At 43.5% G+C, this 18,287-nt stretch overlaps 5 protein-coding genes across 6 annotated transcripts; 2 read left to right on the top strand and 3 right to left on the bottom strand.

The window, feature by feature from the left end:
* Positions 1 to 1,868: 1,868 nt before the first annotated feature.
* LOC124683053 (germin-like protein 8-11) lies at positions 1,869 to 2,651 on the bottom strand. The gene is made up of 2 exons (XM_047217628.1): positions 2,531 to 2,651; positions 1,869 to 2,425 (listed from the first exon to the last, which is right to left on the bottom strand). Exons 1-2 carry the CDS (start codon positions 2,649 to 2,651, stop codon positions 1,869 to 1,871), a joined length of 678 nt encoding a protein of 225 aa, XP_047073584.1.
* Positions 2,652 to 4,595: 1,944 nt separating this feature from the next.
* LOC124683054 (germin-like protein 8-7) lies at positions 4,596 to 5,464 on the top strand. The gene is made up of 2 exons (XM_047217631.1): positions 4,596 to 4,710; positions 4,905 to 5,464. The coding sequence occupies exons 1-2, from the start codon at positions 4,596 to 4,598 to the stop codon at positions 5,462 to 5,464; spliced, it is 675 nt and encodes a 224-aa protein (XP_047073587.1).
* Positions 5,465 to 7,542: 2,078 nt separating this feature from the next.
* On the bottom strand, positions 7,543 to 8,321 carry LOC124683055 (germin-like protein 8-11). Its single transcript, XM_047217632.1, has 2 exons — positions 8,201 to 8,321; positions 7,543 to 8,099 (listed from the first exon to the last, which is right to left on the bottom strand). The coding sequence occupies exons 1-2, from the start codon at positions 8,319 to 8,321 to the stop codon at positions 7,543 to 7,545; spliced, it is 678 nt and encodes a 225-aa protein (XP_047073588.1).
* Positions 8,322 to 10,385: 2,064 nt separating this feature from the next.
* Positions 10,386 to 11,265, top strand: LOC124683056 (germin-like protein 8-7). Its single transcript, XM_047217633.1, has 2 exons — positions 10,386 to 10,516; positions 10,706 to 11,265. Exons 1-2 carry the CDS (start codon positions 10,402 to 10,404, stop codon positions 11,263 to 11,265), a joined length of 675 nt encoding a protein of 224 aa, XP_047073589.1. The 5' UTR covers positions 10,386 to 10,401.
* Positions 11,266 to 11,977: 712 nt separating this feature from the next.
* LOC124689073 (putative F-box/LRR-repeat protein 23) lies at positions 11,978 to 16,022 on the bottom strand. Of its 2 annotated transcripts, none has more exons than XM_047222674.1 (4): positions 15,618 to 16,022; positions 15,201 to 15,361; positions 14,733 to 15,107; positions 11,978 to 13,020 (listed from the first exon to the last, which is right to left on the bottom strand). In XM_047222674.1, the coding sequence occupies exons 2-4, from the start codon at positions 15,239 to 15,241 to the stop codon at positions 12,531 to 12,533; spliced, it is 906 nt and encodes a 301-aa protein (XP_047078630.1). In that variant the 5' UTR covers positions 15,242 to 15,361; positions 15,618 to 16,022; the 3' UTR covers positions 11,978 to 12,530. The 2 variants fall into 2 exon arrangements, with proteins under 2 accessions (XP_047078630.1, XP_047078637.1); XM_047222681.1 differs by having other exon boundaries at positions 15,792 to 16,008.
* Between the last annotated feature and the right edge of the window lie 2,265 nt (positions 16,023 to 18,287).

The following is an 18,287-nucleotide window of genomic DNA, read 5'->3' on the forward strand; positions in this document are numbered from 1 at the left end:
ATTGTATCATGGTATCCTTATATTTATTGACTAGTAGATTCTCAATGAAAAATCATGTACAAGATCTATTGAACATTGATTTTTCTAGTTCTACGGAGATAATACTTATGACAGCATTACGATCTCTCTCATCATTAACTACAATGACACGTCAACTTTTTTGCATGCATGAAATGCATAATATTACCTATGATATTCCCATTATGGGTAGTCTCGATGATCTAAAGTGTGTTGGGCAGGGCCGCTAGCTTATTCGCCTTGGGAATGTAGGCCCTCCTAGTGAAGTCTTTGACTTGCCGTGCTCGTTTGCCTCAATCTCGTGCAGGGTCAGCCAGTACATGAGAGGAGATGCCCGTACCCGCAAAATATCGCATACATTTTAATCTGAAATTTATACTGAATTAACATTGGTGGGAGATTCTGCGTGGGTATCAGCATCAGTGATAGTGGCGGCAAGAAAACTGTGATGCAACATGATCGAAAGACACATGCCAGTAGTTTAATCCTCACCGACGTTGAATGCGAGCATGATGGCATAGATCATCCGGATGTCCAACCGCCCACAACGGGGACGGTCATGACGTTGGCGGTGTCGGAGACAAGGTAGCAGTAGAGGTTGAGATCGTATAATGTGATGTATCGGGGATGATGAGGTCCATGTGCATCCCTTGGATCATGTGCAAGAACGACCGGGCATCAATGACCAGAAAGGCGGCCACACCGTTGACGAGGGCCGTGTCGAGCATGTTGTAGGGCAGGCCTGCGAGGACGCCCTCGAGGGGCGACTCCAAACGAACCAGTGCCAGAGCAGAGGTGTGCACCCTGTTCTGTCAACCGGCCGTCAACCGGCTCATCCTTCCTAGTGACCACACTGATGAGTCGTTCTCCATAGGCTATACATTGGCATCCATGCATGGAACAAGCCTTACAAACATGTCTTTGGCCTAAATCCGGCCTAATCAATTTCAACCATAGGATCATATTATATACTACATGCTCAAACCGTAGTATATTGCACCGTAAAATCTCCCTTGCAAATATATTGTCGAGATCTTTGATTCACATCTTCGCTAGGTGCGCCGAGTTGTATGCATAATATAGTACGGCCTAATGTGAATATTACGGATATTAGTACTCTAACTTACATGGTTTGCATGACAATTGAGCAACTACTTGCATCCCTTCCAAGAGAATGGTTTGAAAATTTACTCAGCAAGAAGTGTTAGTATATGTTGTATATTAATAAATTGTAGGCCACTTAACTTAGCTCATTTGTTAGTAAAATTACTTAACATGGGTTTTCTAGTTTTATATTGCATAGAGCTTGTTTCCATCAAGTAAAGTACATATTTCCAGCACACCAATAAAGTGGCTATGCGGCATAGACTTCGTGGGAAGGAAACAACTCAAAAAATAAATTCCTTTCGTAAATTTCCATGAGCTGCATACATATATAGAAATACACCAGTGATATAACATTTTTCTAATATTCACACGGTAGTCGTACCAGGGGCCCATTTTTCTAATGGTGCGATTAGATTAACTCAACAGTAAGGCTAATTGTGAATGGAGCCTCGTTCACACATATGGTATACGGGAAAAAAATAGAACATTGCATCATGTGTACAACTGTCAACATCAAACTTAGCCTCAATTAAGATTTTTTTTCTCTGGAACAAGGGCAGATTTTGAACTATTGTTGGGAGACAACACACACGAGAGTACCATATGATGCATATATAATAAAAACCAATACACTATTAATTATTAAAAACGAGGAAGTACATTCATACTGATGGGCCAAGAAAAAGGAAGGTTCTTTGCACACTACAAACATAGGATTTCCATATAGGTCAACCAAAGTTGACTTAGTTGTGGTTGTTCTCCCAGAATTGAGCCTGAAGCCAGTCTATCGTCTTCTTCTCCACTTGAAACGCCTTTGCAAGAACATCATCTGAGATTGGTGGCTTTGATCCAAACACGGCATTGGCAATGGTGATAGCCCCTGGGTTCTGGCTACTAAGAGCAGCAATTGCAACCGCTGGTTTGTAGGGGTTGGGGTTGAATTGGAAGTGGATGAGCCCCACAGGGAACACAAACACATCGCCTTTGTTGAGAATCTTGGAGAGGAACTTGTTTTCCGGGTTGGACGTGACAAAGCCAACATACAATGTCCCCTCGAGCACCGTCAGGATCTCGGTGGCACGAGGGTGCGTGTGTGGTGGGTTCTGACCTAAGGGTGCATAGTCGATGCGTGCTAGTGAGATGCCTAGAGTATTGAGGCCACCGATCTGCATGACATTGATCAAGGTGACGTTGGATCCAACTTTGTTGGTCACTCTAGGCTTGTCAAGGTTAGCTGCCTTAAAGAAGTCATCTGCATTGACATCCATTGGATTCTTGCAAGCAAACCCATTGACAAGCACTGCATGCATAGGAGATGCAAATTATAAGTATGGATTTTACAGTGTTATTTCAACCCTATATACATATAAGCTCCAGAGAGCCGAAGACATGAAATAAACAATACCTGGAGAGTTCTTATCGACGACACAGAAGTCTTGGAGAGGGCTAGGATCGGAGGCTATGGCTTGCCATGAGACCAACGCAAGAAAAGCAGCGAGGACAAGGAAGAAAGAAGAGGAGGCCATTCGGTTTTAGAATTTGTGTTCCGTTTCTCTTGTGTTGCTGCTTGATTGTTTGTGGGTGGTTGATGCTTTGAAGATGCAGGGGGTGGATGCTTATATAGGTGCAGAAAGCAGTACGTGGACCATATGAGCAGCAGAAGGAAGGAGTCCAGTAGAAGAGGCCAGCGGATGGAAATGGTCTCTGGCTGCTAGAACGTGCTGGTTAAATTATTTTGTGTCAACTTTACAAGTTCCGTTTGAATATGTCTAAAGCACACGTTGTTTCTTTAAAGAGGTAAGTTAGCAGTTACGCTACTTGCCAGGTAGCTAAGGCTACCAAGTAATCTGACGACCGAGTAGCAACTGTCATTATTTCATTTTTTCCATCTCTACCAAGTCACCCCAATACATGGACGGTGGTTCCACGATAAGTCGCCACCCATCACCACGGAAAAGAAGATTCATGCATGAAAGGGAAAGATGAATGCACATGAATGAGTACTGCAGTGGCATTAGAATTCACCAGCTGGGCTTACTATCTCTCAATTTGCACCAAACCTTGTCATTCATCTTATGAGGTATGATAGTTTTAAATCTTTTACTTGGTCAAGGTTTTCTTGAAGCATCGGCTAGATCAATTGCGAATAGAAGACTACGACCCCGGTGTTCTAGGGTGAACTCCTTCGCCTCTGGACGGGTCGGTGCTCTTCGATCCAGAGCGAGGGACATGGGGTCCCTTCCGGAGGTGAAGACAGCGGAGTACGGGCTATGTGTCAGCTGAAGCGGACGATGGCGCGTTGCTAGCTGCTTCCTCCTTTGATGTGTGCCCCATAGTTTTAGTCTGTAGTGTCGGGTTGTGGCATTGGTGCCTCAAGTTGTGCTCTTGTGTTTATCTTCCGTGTGCTTGTGTTGCTGGTTGCCCCTAAGTTGTGTGTAAGCACGTTTGTATTTGCTGTTGTCGGCGTTATTAATTTAACATGGGGCTTAGGCCTACTGTTTAAAAAAAGTGTCTGAGAGTAAATGTCGTCTGGCCTTCTAATTACATCTCTTAAGTTAAAAAAAAATATGTATATTTTTGTATCAATTTAGGCTACCAAGCAAGGCATTTTGCAGCCTTAATTTGAGATCATCTCTGCATCAGATAAATTAATGGTCACTTCAAAAAAGCCATGAATGAAAGCACGCGTTTGCACCAAAGAGAACCAGCAAAAGGCTATCACAATTCAAACATGGACGTGCTTGTGAGATGACCATTTAATCAAGACCAGTTCAGTTCAGTTGCGTACTTTACCTGGCCATTGGCCTCCTTGACTTATTCAGAAACGTAATCCATACCTGTCCCTCCTACTACAGCAGCCTCAAGGTGTAATGGTGTATATATCACCTTCCGAATTAAAGTACTAACAAAAATGGCAGTCGTGTTAAGCGATAAAACATGTACGGAGATGACAAGGTCTAGAAGAGCAACCGATAGTTTACATAAACCATCAGCAAAATCATGCAGAAAGACTTTTTGTGGATATGTAGTATTCTACAGTGAACCTGCAAATTTTCATCCAAAGTTATGATCATCTGAGACCTAAAGCTGTGTCTTATCAAATTACCTCTCTTAAGAGTGTAAGAAAGTTATTTAATTTGTCAACTTACCAAGCTAGCATTTTGTATCCTTTAATTTATATGATCTATTCGTCAGATAGAATCGTTACTTCCATGATACTATGATGCGCAGACGCGGCACACGAGTTCACACCTATGAACCAGCAAAAGGCTGTTATGAGTTGAAATTGTAATTAAACCTGTTAAGTTACTCTACCCAGCCGTAGCGCTTTCTTGACTTGTTCACAACATATCCATACCTGCCCCTCCTACTACAGCAGCCTTAAGGTGTATATATAGACATGCCTCCCACTCCTCCACATCAAAACTAAGCATCGTCAACTTTCCATCTGAACACCACGAAAAATTCAAATGGCAACCTCCTACATCCTTCTTGCTGCTCTTCTTGCGCTGGTCTCATGGCAGGCAGTGGCTTCTGACCCAAGTCCTCTTCAGGACTTCTGCGTTGCTGACAAGTACTCTCCAGGTACATACAGTATATACTTACACACGCTCTTCTCAAGCTCGACCATTGTGCTGCACTTTACAGGCATTCTTCCCGATATATTAATAGAAGATGGAGCTTCTCCTGCATGTGTTTTGCTTCTTAAACTCTTTTTTGGCTTCGCCTGCAACTAATTATTTTTTTGACACTCTTATGTATATTGGTTCTGTATGTAGTGCTTGTCAATGGATTTGTGTGCAAGGACCCGAAGGTCGTGAGCGCGGACGACTTCTTCATGGCAGCCAACCTCGACAAGCCCAGGGACACCACCAACAAGGTTGGGTCCAACGTGACCTTGATCAACGCCATGAAGATCCCTGGCCTTAACACGCTCGGCATCTCTATTGTGCGGATCGACTATGCGCCGCTAGGCGAGAACCCACCACACACACACCCCCGTGCCACTGAGATTCTCACAGTTCTCGAGGGGGCGCTCTACGTCGGTTTTGTGACTTCAAACCCGGAAAACAAGCTTTTCACCAAGAAGCTCGAGAAAGGTGATGTATTTGTGTTCCCTGTAGGGCTCATCCACTTCCAATTCAACCCTTGCCCAAACAAGCCGGCAGTGGCGATTGCTGCACTCAGCAGCCAGAATCCTGGCACAATCACCATTGCCAATGCAGTGTTCGGATCAAAGCCACCAATCTCAGACGATGTCCTAGCTAAAGCTTTCCAGGTGGAAAAGAATACAGTGAAGTGGCTCCAAGCACAGTTTTGGGCAGACAACCAAAACTAAATCAATTAACCATGTAGTGGATGACATATATTGGCGAGACTTACTTATGCATTTTGATATAAGAACAACACATATGTGTGATGCTACCTTGCAATATGTGTAAACAGATGATCTTGCACTGTCATGTGATGATAAATTAATAATATTTGTTTTACAGTTCGTTGTAGTTTTGTTCTTCCATGCCTATAGTATCAACTACAGTTCGTTATTTACTACCTTGGATTATGTTTCACTAAGGTATTCATCCAAATTAAGAGAACCAATCCGAAAAATGAAACAAACTAATTTATTTATTATCATATCATTTATATGCCATGACTTATGAAGCAAAAAATGCAAAATAATTCCATAGTCATACAGGACTATGATGAAAAGTTGAAAACTAAAGTAAGTTTCTACCTCTCGCTGTTGAGTGCTGACAAGGAAGATTTTGTAGAAGCCCACTTCCTATGAGAGCCTTCTAACATAAAACCCATGAACACGGTCTGCCGGCACGGCACCTACTCTTGTCACGGCCGTCAAAGTAGTAGCTCAAGCATGCCCAGAAGCACCCCGACACTTCCCCTGTGACAGCACCAAACCGTTAGCATTTCTCAAAAAAGAAACAATTGGATCGCAGTCACGCTGCTACAGCTTTGTGAAACAACTGATTAGCAAAGATGAGAAAAGATTGCGAAGGAGATGAGGCCTTTATATTATGACTCAATACTCAGCCCTAACATATTGTATAATCCTTGACTCTGTATTTTCAACCGTACAATCTATTCACTTCTGCTCTTTGTAATCCAACCAGATCTTTTACAGGCATACAACCACATGTCCAAATGATCACAGGCACTCGTAGCTTACGCATGAAGAACCTCAACCATGCCACTTTTAATCTTAATGCAGTATAGTACATTTTTGAAGAACCGCTATTTAGTTCATAATGATCTACCAATCGAACAGAAACAGGAAGGTTCAGAATGACGGTTGCTCCAGCCATGGCATGCCACTGGAGGGGAAGGCCATGGTATGTTTTGCTGGATGTAGCGCACAACCTGGTAGCCGGGGTGTGAACATTGCGTGGGCACAAGGGAATTTCTTGGAACACCTGGAACCAGAGCGCGTGCCTCCTCATTCGGACTACAGTACCAATATCACATAGTACCTACTTTTAAAGGGTGGAAAGCAATTTACTTGCATGAATTGACCCTAGTAGGTCTTATGATAAGGAAGAAATATGCCCAAGAATTTGGAAACTGGCTGCACACATAATTTTAAGTTTTTTGATCTTTTAAAATATTTTTTGTACATAATACTTCTCCTTATAGTATAAAAATTGCAGTGGGAAGCACTACCACTGTTTGGCCTCACAAAAATATCACAAAGTAGAATTGTCAACGGCCTCCTGAACTCATTCTGTCATATCCCACAACAAACCTCGCCATTCTAGATCATTATACACATAAATCACTAACAGCCATTCAAGATAAATCATCACTTTTAGGGCGCCCTCTAATCCTTAAAATGTCATGGAAATCACCATCATCAGGATGAAAATGGTAAAAATAGTGCACATGCTGCAAAGCGAGAAGAATCGCCGTCTTCATCCTTGAATATTTAACTTAGTGGATTTTGGTAGTACAAGATTAGTGATATTTATTCATGTTCACTCATATTGCAACCCTAGAAGTTGTTACAAAAAGGAATGAGAGTAGGAAGCGTTCAGAACAACTACTGAGATACGACATGTAAATAAAAATATTATGACACGTTGAAGGTAAAAACATACACATATACTGAATAACTAATGAAGATATTTTGTTCTGGAGAAGGACTACAAAATCATTAGTTTTGGTTTATCATCGGGAAACAAGACACATGAGTAGCATATGAATATGATGTGAGTCTAACAAAACCAAAACTGACAAGAAAAGGTAGAAATACATTCATACCTCACAGATACATACACTAGCATGGGATATATATTATTTATTTCATACTTAAGATGCAAATATAGCTACAAGCTAACTCAATCTGTTTGCACACTGCAACTGTAGATCTTCCATGAAGTTAACCAACAACTAAGGTCTGACTTAGTAGTGGTTGTTCTCCCAGAACTGAGCCTGGAGCCAATCTATTGTATTCTTCTCCACCTGAAATGCCTTGGCAAGAACATCATCTGAGATCGGTGGCTTCGATCCAAACACTGCATTGGCAATGGTGATAGCCCCTGGGTTCTGGCTACTAAGTGCAGCAATTGCAACTGCTGGCTTGTGGGGGTTGGGGTTGAATTGGAAGTGGATGAGCCCCACAGGGAACACAAACACATCGCCTTTGTTAAGCATCTTGGAGAGGAACTTGTTTTCCGGATTGGACGTGACAAAGCCAACATACAATGTCCCCTCGAGCACCGTCAGGATCTCGGTAGCACGAGGGTGCGTGTGTGGTGGGTTCTGACCTAAGGGTGCATAGTCAATGCGCGCTAGTGAGATGCCTAGAGTGTTGAGGCCAGCGATCTGCATGACATTGATCAAGGTGACATTGGATCCAACCTTGTTGGTCATCCTAGGCTTGTCAAGATTGGCTGCCTTGAAGAAGTCATCTGCATTGACGTCCATCGGGTTCTTGCAAACAAACCCATTGACAAGCACTGCATGCATTGAACATGTAATATGTAAGTGCGAATTTTCTAGTGTTATTTTAACATGCATATTATCTCCAGAGAGCCGAAGTCATGAAGTAAACAATTACCTGGAGATTTCTTATCCACAACACAGAAGTCTTGGAGTGGGCTAGGATCGGAGGCTATGGCCTGCCATGAGACAAATGCAAGAAAAATGGCAAGCACAAGTAAGGAAGAAGAGGAGGCCATTTGGTTCCGTTTCACTTGTGTTGCTGCTTGATTGGTTGTGGGTGGTTGATGCTTTGAAGGTGCAGGGTATGGATGCTTATATAGGTGCAGAAAGCAGTGTGTCCATATGAGCAGCTGAAGGAAGGAGTCCCTTAGAAGCGACCAACAGATGGAAATGGTCTCTGGCTGCTAGAACGTACTGATTAAATTATTTTGCATGAACTTTACAGGCTTCGTTTGAATTTGTCTAAAGCACGCTTTTATTCTTTAAAGAAGTAAGGTAGCGGATACGGTTCTTACCAGATAGCTAAGGATACTAAGTAAGCTGACGACCGAGCAGTAATTATTATTATTTCATATTTTGAATCCCTACCAAGTCACCTCAATGCATGGACGGTGGTTCCATGAAAAGTCGCCACCCATCACCACCGTGGACAAGAAGATTCATGCATGATAAAAAAAAAAGATGAATGCACATGCATTAGTATTGCAGTGGCACCAAGAGCTAGCTACTAGTGCTAGAATATTAGAATTCCACATCTGGGCTTACTGTCTCCCAGTTTGCACCTAACCTTGTCTACATCAATTGTGAATAGAAGACTACAACACCCTACGTCACTGTGAATAGAAGACTGAAATGGTCTCTTGCTGGGTGGCTTGTTTGCTGGAATTTTCTTTTTTCCGCCTTTCAATGTACAATATTATTTTTCTAATATCTCGTAACCCTACTAATAAATCTAACATCTGAGGAATGAATCAATGACGATGAGTAACAACATCCCTCATCAACCAGCGCAGAACGACTTTCTAGGGATATATTGTGCTTACAAATGACTTTCATTCAAAGTAATGATCACTTGAGACCTTCGCAACAAACGCAAAAAACTTCCTGTAATATGAATCTGGACAATTTGTTTTCCACAGGACACAAATGGCCACAGTATTCAATAAAATTTGCAGGTTTGTGCCACTGCATCCATAAATATATCTATAAATCTGTAGTGAATAGAATTTTGAGGCTTATATCGAAATGAGTGCCTGAGGGGAAATGTCGTCTGGCCTTCAAATTACATCTCTTAAGTCTAAAAAGAAAATATTTTATCAATTTAGGCTACCAAACAAGCATTTTGCACCCTTAAATTTGAGATCATCTCCGCATCAGATAAAATGGTCACTTCCAAAAATAAAACGAATGAAAGCATGCGTCCGCACCAAAGAGGATCAGCAAAAGGCTATCACACTTCAAACATGTACGTGCTTGTGAGATGACCATTTAATCAAGGATGGTTACGTGCTTTACCTGGCCACTGGGCCTCCTTGACCTGTTCACACACGTGATCCATACCTGCCCCTCCTACTGCAGCAGCCTCAAGGTGTATACATCACATTTCTGATTAAAGTACCAATGAAAACGACAGTCGTGTTAAGCGAAAAAACATGTACCGAGATGACAAGGTCAATGAACTAGAAAATCAAGTGATTGCTTACATAAACCATCCACAACATCCTCATCAAATCAGGCAAAATGACCTTTCGTGGATCATTTGAGACCTAAAGCTGTGGCTTATCAAATAAGCTCTCTTAAGAGTAAAAAAAGGTATTTCATTCGTCATCTCAGGCTACCAAACTAGCATTTTGCATCCTTTAATTTAGACGATCTATGTGTCAGATAGAATGGTTACTTCCATGATACCATGGTGGGCAGACGCGGCGCACGCGTTTGCACCTATGAACCAGCAAAAGGCTATTACGAGTTGAAATTGTAATCAAGACCAGTTAAGTTGCTCTACCTAGACGTAACTCCTTCTTGACCTGTTCACAACATATTCATACCGTCAGATAGAATGGTTACTTCCATGATACCACGGTGGGCAGACGCGGCGCACGCGTTCGCACCTATGAACCAGCAAAAGGCTATTATGAGTTGAAATTGTAATCAAGACCAGTTAAGTTACTCTACCTAGATGTAGCGCCATCTTGACCTGTTCACAACATATTCATACCTTACCCCTCCTACTACAGCAGCTTTAAGGTGTATATATAAACATGCCTCCTACTTCTCCACAGCAACCTGGCCATCTGAACTCCACGACCAAATCAAATGGCAACCTCCCACATCCTTCTTGCTGCTCTTCTTGCGCTGGTCTCATGGCAGGCCATGGCTTCTGACCCGAGTCCTCTTCAGGACTTCTGCGTCGCCGACAAGTACTCTCCAGGTACATATATATTTACACATGCTCTTCTTAAGCTCAACCACTGTGCTGAACTTTATAGGCCTTCTTCCTGATGTATTAATAGAACATGGATGTTCTCCTGCATGTGTTTTGTTTCTGAAATTCTGTTTTGGCCTCGTCTGCAAGGAATTCTTTTTTGACCATATGTATGGATATCGATTCTCTGTGCAGTGCTTGTCAACGGATTTGTGTGCAAGGACCCGAAGGTCGTGAGCGCGGACGACTTCTTCATGGCAGCAAACCTCGACAAGCCTATGGACACCACCAACAAGGTTGGGTCCAACGTGACCTTGATCAACGCCATGAAAATCCCTGGCCTTAACACACTCGGCATCTCCATTGCGCGGATAGACTATGCACCCCTAGGAGAGAACCCACCACACACACACCCTCGTGCCACAGAGATCCTCACGGTGCTTGAGGGTGCACTATATGTCGGGTTTGTGACTTCTAACCCGGAGAACAAGCTTTTCACTAAGAAGCTCGAGAAAGGTGATGTGTTTGTGTTCCCTCAAGGACTCATCCACTTCCAGTTCAACCCTTGCGCTAACAAGCCAGCCGTAGCGATTGCCGCACTCAGCAGCCAGAATCCTGGTGCAATCACCATTGCCAACGCAGTCTTCGGATCAAAGCCACCAATCTCAGATGATGTCCTAGCTAAGGCTTTCCAGGTGGAAAAGAATACAGTGAAGTGGCTCCAAGCTCAGTTTTGGGCTGATAACCAGAACTAAACTAATTAAACTTAGAGTCAATGACATGTATTGATGAGACTTACTGATGCCTTTTTCATATAATAAGAGCATATGTGTGATGCTTCTACCTTGCAATATGTGTATACAGATGATCTTGTATTATTTTGTGATGATTTAATACTATGTGTTTTGCGGTTCAAATGTTGCAATTCTGTTATTTGCGCAATTATTTTATCTATAATACCTTGGATTATGTGCACTTTAGTTCCTCACCCAAATAAGGCAATCTACTAAGTAAAGTAAAATATACTAAGTAATAACAGTGTTGCTCAAGTAGGACTAGGACGAGAATTAGAGAAAAACCTCTACTTCCAAGTGTCGACAAGGCAGAGTTCATAAAAGCCCTCTTTTTGGGGTGCCTTCTCACATAAAATCCACGAGCATGGCCTGGCGTCAAGGGCCCACTCCTGCGGTGCAGTAGTCCTGCCAGGGCCATCAAAGTAGTAGCAGGAGCACGCCCAGAAGTGGCCAAGACATTGGCCCTGTGAGACAATTGGAACTTCAGGTTAGATCAGAGCGCACCCAGAAGTGGCTAAGACAGTGCTCTCCAGCGGCGGGGTCTTCAGGTTGCAACTGAAACTCTTCTCGTCTGAGACACTACTGCAGCTTTGTGAAACAACCGATGGGCAAAGATTGCAAAGGAATGAGGCCTTTATATGATGATGAAATACTCAGCCCTGACAAACTGTATAATCATCAACCCATACAATCTCTTCTCCTCTGCTATTCAGCATCCAAGCAGTTAGGTTTTACACGCATACAACCACATGTCCAAATGATCAAAGGCACTCGCAGCTTACACATCGAAAAGAACCATGCCACTGCTAATCTTAAGGCAGTACAGTACATTAATGAAGAATGGTTATTTATTCCAAAATGTTCTACTAATCAAATAGAAAAAAGGAAGGCTCAGAAGGAATGATGGTGTTGCGACAGCACAGCACAGGAGGGTGACGCCACGGCATTAGTGATGGTGCTGTGTGAGCATTGCTGGATGCAGCGCACAACCTTGAAGTAGCTCGTGACCTAGGTGTGAACACTGCATGCGCACACCTGGGAACTTCTTGGAACACCAGAAAACGGAGACCTTGCCTCCTTATTTGGACTGTAGTAGCAATATCACAGAGTAGCAGTGCCAATAACCACCTGAACCCATCCATCCATATCCCACATGACAAAACACAGCCATGCAAGATCAGTACATACATAGATTGCTAGCAGCCGTTCAAGATGAACCATCACATTTAAGCAGACCTCCAATCGTCAAACTTGTCAGTGAAAATGCCATCATCAGGATGAAACTGGATACGGCGGCACTGCAAAGTGGGAAGAATCAGAGTCTTGATCCTAGAACATTTCGCTCGCAGTGCTCCATCGACAACGATGTTGCAACAGTTGCGCACACAGAGGCGCTCCAAGTGAGGGCAGCCATCGATGATGGCAACCAGCTCCTCCGTCGTGATATCACTTCCGACGAGAGTAAGGTATCGCAGCTCATGCATAAACTCTATTCCAAGTGGCCCCTCTCTCTCGCCGCCATACGACCCTTGGCGTAACATGAGACGCTTCAGTTGCGCACATGCTCTGCTGGCGATCTCATATGCGTCGCCGTCAACAAATGGACATAAGGAAATGAGAAGTTCTTCGAGAAGAGGCAACTTGATTATCAGCTCAGTGAATGCTTCATTCGAAACATTGCAATAGTCGAGACTGAGGCTCTTAAGGGAGGAAGATCTGCAGGAAGAGGGAAAGGGGATCATAATAATGTTATTATGGCATTAAGGAATAAAGAGACTCCCCCTCTTCCTTTTGGCAATAATCTACCTACAACTTTTGGTTTTATGCTTTCCTCTAAAATGCATGGAGAGCAAATAGATACTCAAGCCGCTACACAACAAAGTACTCACATATTTGCTTTGACCTCATATATATATCAAATTACAAGTTTTACTACATTCACTCAGAAAAATCCACTCACATACCTCATCTATATGCGTGATTTTAGGACAGAAATCGTGTACTGAAACAAGAGTACCTCATCTATATGAACTAGTTTGACTACATTCAGTTCAGAAATCAGAGAGCAGTACCCAATAAAATGGTTGTAGAACTAGGCTTTGCACTTTTAGCTTGTGTGATTTTAGGACAGAAATCTTGTACTTAAACAAGAGTACCTCATCTATATGAACTAGTTTGACTACATTCAGTTAAGAAATCAGAGAGCAGTACCCAATAAAATGGTTGTAGAACTAGGCTTTGCACTTTTAGCTTGTGTGATTTTAGGACAGAAATCTTGTACTGAAACAAGAGTACCTCATCTATATGAACTAGTTTGACTACATTCAGTTAAGAAATCAGAGAGCAGTACCCAATAAAATGGTTGTAGAACTAGGCTTTGCACTTTTAGCTTGTGTGATTTTAGGACAGAAATCTTGTACTGAAACAAGAGTACCTCATCTATATGAACTAGTTTGACTACATTCAGTTAAGAAATCAGAGAGCAGTACCCAATAAAATGGTTGTAGAACTAGGCTTTGCACTTTTAGTTTGTGTGATTTTAGGACAGAAATCTTGTACTGAAACAAGAGTACCTCATCTATATGAACTAGTTTGACTACATTCAGTTAAGAAATCAGAGAGCAGTACCCAATAAAATGGTTGTAGAACTAGGCTTCGCACTTTTAGCTTGTGTGATTTTAGGACAGAAATCTTGTACTGAAACAAGAGTACCTCATCTATATGAACTAGTTTGACTACATTCAGTTAAGAAATCAGAGAGCAGTACCCAATAAAATGGTTGTAGAACTAGGCTTTGCACTTTTAGCTTGTGTGATTTTAGGACAGAAATCTTGTACTGAAACAAGAGTACCTCATCTATATGAACTAGTTTGACTACATTCAGTTAAGAAATCAGAGAGCAGTACCCAATAAAATGGTTGTAGAACTAGGCTTTGCACTTTTAGGTTGTGTGATTTTAGGACAGAAATCTTGTACTGAAACAAGAGTACCTCATCTATATGAACTAGTTTGACTACATTCAGTTAAGAAATCAGAGAGCAGTACCCAATAAAATGGTTGTAGAACTAGGCTTTGCACTTTTAGCTTGTGTGATTTTAGGACAAGCTTGTGTGATTTTAGGACAGAAATCTTGTACTGAAACAAGAGTACCTCATCTATATGAACTAGTTTGACTACATTCAGTTAAGAAATCAGAGAGCAGTACCCAATAAAATGGTTGTAGAACTAGGCTTTGCATTTTTAGCTTGTGTGATTTTAGAACAGAAATCTTGTACTGAAACAAGAGTACCTCATCTATATGAACTAGTTTGACTACATTCAGTTAAGAAATCAGAGAGCAGTACCCAATAAAATGGTTGTAGAACTAGGCTTTGCACTTTTAGCTTGTGTGATTTTAGGACGGAAATCTTGTACTGAAACAAGAGTACCTTTCTGCAATATACTTGAGAAGATCATCGGTAACGAACTCGCTCCCTGCGAACACCTCAAGCTCTCCACTGGAGCGGTCAACGGCCGCTTTTGCCATTGCGCACAAGACATCCTGCGTCTTTTTCTTCTTTCCACGCAAGACCTCATGGTGCTCCATGTCAACGTATCGCCATAAGCTAGGCACTTTTGCCGCCTCGAGCCATGAGTGGCACACTAGGCCTGCACCCATGAGGACTTCGACTGCGCCAAGTTTGGCGAAGACCAAAGCAAGCACGTCAAGAGGCAGCTCGGACCAGTCCCTGACAGCGTCTGGCTGCACCTCCATTTCTTTTCTTTTTTTTGCAAATGGCTGAACCTCCATTTCATAGGAACGACTGCAAACAAAAGGGTAGTAGTAGTAAGTACTGACGAATTACACAGACTGGTCAATCAATGAACAGAAATTGGTGGTCCTCTGCAGTATGTACCTGGGGCGACGGTGGCAAACACCCCATGCGACGCCTTTCATCGCAATTGAGAACAATGGGAAGCTTGAACCTTCTTTCTCAGAAGCTAGCTGCCTAGCTCGTAAAAGAGCTTTTTTTACGGCACAAAAAAGCACCAGAGAAATCTAACTCCCCAGGCCAACCTGCTTGGGGGAAAAGAGATAACAAGCAACCTCTGTGAGTTGAGCAGCTAGAATTTCTTGTCAGTTTACCAAAACGAGTGCGCCTATTGCATAAAGCATTGACATTTCAGATTTTAACAACAAGCTGTATCTACAGAAGTGGAGAAATTTGGTATGGAGTGAGAAATTTCGGATAATTCATCAAAACGCTGCTCAGAGTCACAGCAAGGCAAGGTAAAGTTATCATTTTTACGGGTAAGAAAGTAAATCTACTTACTCACGGCAAACGACGACAAGGAGGGGGTATGATCTCCTCGGGGGTCCTCTTCGCGAACGCCGTCGGCCACCCGCCGAGCACGCCCACGGTGACCCGTCGTGCCTCCACCAGCGAGCGCCCGATGTGCCTTAGAGCCAACGCGCGGGAAATGCTCTTTCTTGCGTCCGCGCCTACCTTCCCGAGCGAGGTCAGATCCGGCGGCGGGGCACCCGAGGGATGCCGGATCTGGCGCCGCCGCCACACACACGAACAGGCTGGTCGCGGCCTCCGCGGGGATGTGCCGGCCACGTTCGGATGAGGAAGACGGCAATAGGACCGTCGCTGGGCCACCGCCGAAGGCGCCGCTCCTCGTCTGCCGAGAGGTCGACTCGCCGCTGCGGCGCGGAGACCAGGCAGTCAGCTACTCTCAAACTTTCCTCTCACCGCCGAAAACTTTATGGATACGATAATCACCCTTTTTTTTTTTTTGAGCTGGAACCAAACTTCAATTAACCAGCTAGCACAGCAGAGTCACTGGCTACAAGAGAACGGACGAATCCTGGAGCATCACCCGGCCAAACTACTTGGGGAAGATACACCAGTTTCGACCCATGCGTCGCCAAAGCGTTCGCCACCATATTACACGCCCGAGGGCAAAACTTAACTGAAGCAAAACTAAAAGATAAAGGCAATAAACGTTTAATTTCCTTAAACAGAACACCGTTCTCAGCACGGTCAAACTCATCGCTGTTGACAGCTTGGACGAGTAGTAAGGCATCCGTCTCCAGCTCCACTTCAGAGATCCCCAAGTCCCGAGCTGCCTGGATGGCATGGATACAGGCCATTGCTTCAGTTTGCAGAGCATTTCTTGCATGATCAACGCGTCCGGCTGCCGAGGCCACCACTTGCCCTGTTGAGTTTCTCATGACAAATCCCCATCCGCCCGACAAGGAAGATTGGAAGAAGCTGCCATCCATGTTGATTTTCAGCCTATCATCACCAGGTGGACGCCAAGATTGCTGGATATTACCCTTTTGAACAGGAGGCGGGACGCAGAATTGTTCGTACTCAGCCGCACATCTAGTGGTGTTAAAGATCACCTCATCAACATCAAGCTTTCCCTCTCCCGCATTAATCTTATTTCTGTGCTTCCACCAGGTCCAAAGCAAAGCAACACCTTTTATTTTTCTTGGTAGTTCAAGCTGCAGCATTTTGTAGAGCATTTCCTTCGGCCCATTGCAGAGCAAAAGAGAGGCTCTGATGTCCTCCATCCCCATACCAGCCCAGGCTTGCCGAATCCCTTTGCATCTCAGAAAAATGTGAGCCCCGTCCTCATTTAATCGGTGACAAACTTGGCACAGAGGGTCAATTTCAATACCTCTTCTCGCAATATTGCATCTGTGAGGTAGACTGTCATGAGCAACGCGCCACAGAAATTGTCTGACATTTGGTGGGCACGGACATGCCCAAATATCCTTCCATGCAAAGTCACTCTCATGGTCTCTAGAATCATCACCAGAAGCACTTCCATTGCTTTCCAATAAGAGCCTATGAAGCTTGTAAGCAGACTTTACAGAGAATTGGCCTTTTGGTTCAAGTCTCCAAGCCCATGAGTCTTCCAGATTCAGACTGACAGGGATTTTTCTCACATGAATAGCATCAGCTGGCCAAAGACAGTCATCCACAAGGTCCACATCCCACTTCCCAGAAACCGGATCTAGCAAATCAGCCACACAGTCAATCACCACATTGCCTTTCCTAGTGATAAGAAACGGGCTACCATTTCTTGGCACCCAGGGATCTTGCCAGATGTTGATAGAGCGCCCATCCCCAACTCTTTTGATGACACCTTCCTTAAGCAGCTGAATACCTTTAAGAATGCTTCTCCAAGTATATGACATGCCCTCCACCGGTTCAGCATGCAACACATCCGAGTTAGGGAAATACTTGGCCTTCAAGACTCTTGCACAAAGCGAAGTAGGGTCAGTAAGTAATCTCCAACCTTGTTTTGCAAGCATAGCCATATTGAAGGAATGAAGATCCTTATATCCCAGCCCACCCACTTTTTTAGACAGTGACATTTTTTCCCAGCTCATCCAATGGACTTTATTTTCATCGTCTTGTTGAGCCCACCAGAAACGGCACACCATTGCACTAATTTGGTCACACAGCCCTTTAGTAATATCAAAGCAGGACATAGCAAAAATGGGGATGGCTTGAGCACATGCTTTTATAAGAACCTCCTTCCCCATTTTAGAGAGCCATTTTTCCATCCATCCCGAGATCAGCTTCCAAATTCTATCCTTTAGGTAACCAAAGATTTTGGTCTTTGACTTGCCCACATGCACAGGAAGACCAAGGTATCTCTCATTTGGAGCTTCCTTTGCAATACCCAAAGCATTCATCATCCTTCTCTTATCCCTTTCTTTTGTGTTCTTGCTGAAGACAATAGAGGATTTGTCAATATTCACGGTCTGCCCCGAACATTCTTCGTACAAGGATAGGATTTGCATCAAGTGTTGGGTACATTCTTCATTAACATTCAGCAGAATCAGCGAGTCATCCGCGAACAGGAGGTGATTGAAACTCGGGGCGTTATGAGAAACCCTCACCCCTTCCAGCCGGCCGTCCTCCTCCGCAGAATTTAGGAGACTAGAAAAGGCTTCACCACAGATAAGGAAAAGATAAGGC

This window comes from Lolium rigidum, chromosome 1 (assembly GCF_022539505.1).
Source record: "Lolium rigidum isolate FL_2022 chromosome 1, APGP_CSIRO_Lrig_0.1, whole genome shotgun sequence".
Taxonomy (NCBI): domain Eukaryota; kingdom Viridiplantae; phylum Streptophyta; class Magnoliopsida; order Poales; family Poaceae; genus Lolium; species Lolium rigidum.

Coding starts and splice junctions, on each gene's coding strand:
- LOC124683053 (XM_047217628.1), bottom strand. CDS start 2,651: ATGGCCTCCTCTTCTTTCTTCCTTGTCCTCGCTGCTTTTCTTGCGTTG. Junction 2,426..2,530: donor CGTCGATAAGAACTCTCCAG/GTATTGTTTATT, acceptor CTATGCATGCAG/TGCTTGTCAATGGGTTTGCT.
- LOC124683054 (XM_047217631.1), top strand. CDS start 4,596: ATGGCAACCTCCTACATCCTTCTTGCTGCTCTTCTTGCGCTGGTCTCA. Junction 4,711..4,904: donor TGCTGACAAGTACTCTCCAG/GTACATACAGTA, acceptor TTCTGTATGTAG/TGCTTGTCAATGGATTTGTG.
- LOC124683055 (XM_047217632.1), bottom strand. CDS start 8,321: ATGGCCTCCTCTTCTTCCTTACTTGTGCTTGCCATTTTTCTTGCATTT. Junction 8,100..8,200: donor TGTGGATAAGAAATCTCCAG/GTAATTGTTTAC, acceptor CAATGCATGCAG/TGCTTGTCAATGGGTTTGTT.
- LOC124683056 (XM_047217633.1), top strand. CDS start 10,402: ATGGCAACCTCCCACATCCTTCTTGCTGCTCTTCTTGCGCTGGTCTCA. Junction 10,517..10,705: donor CGCCGACAAGTACTCTCCAG/GTACATATATAT, acceptor TTCTCTGTGCAG/TGCTTGTCAACGGATTTGTG.
- LOC124689073 (XM_047222674.1), bottom strand. CDS start 15,241: ATGAAAGGCGTCGCATGGGGTGTTTGCCACCGTCGCCCCAG. Junction 15,108..15,200: donor GTTTGCCACCGTCGCCCCAG/GTACATACTGCA, acceptor TTTTGTTTGCAG/TCGTTCCTATGAAATGGAGG. Junction 13,021..14,732: donor CTCAAGTATATTGCAGAAAG/GTACTCTTGTTT, acceptor CTCTTCCTGCAG/ATCTTCCTCCCTTAAGAGCC.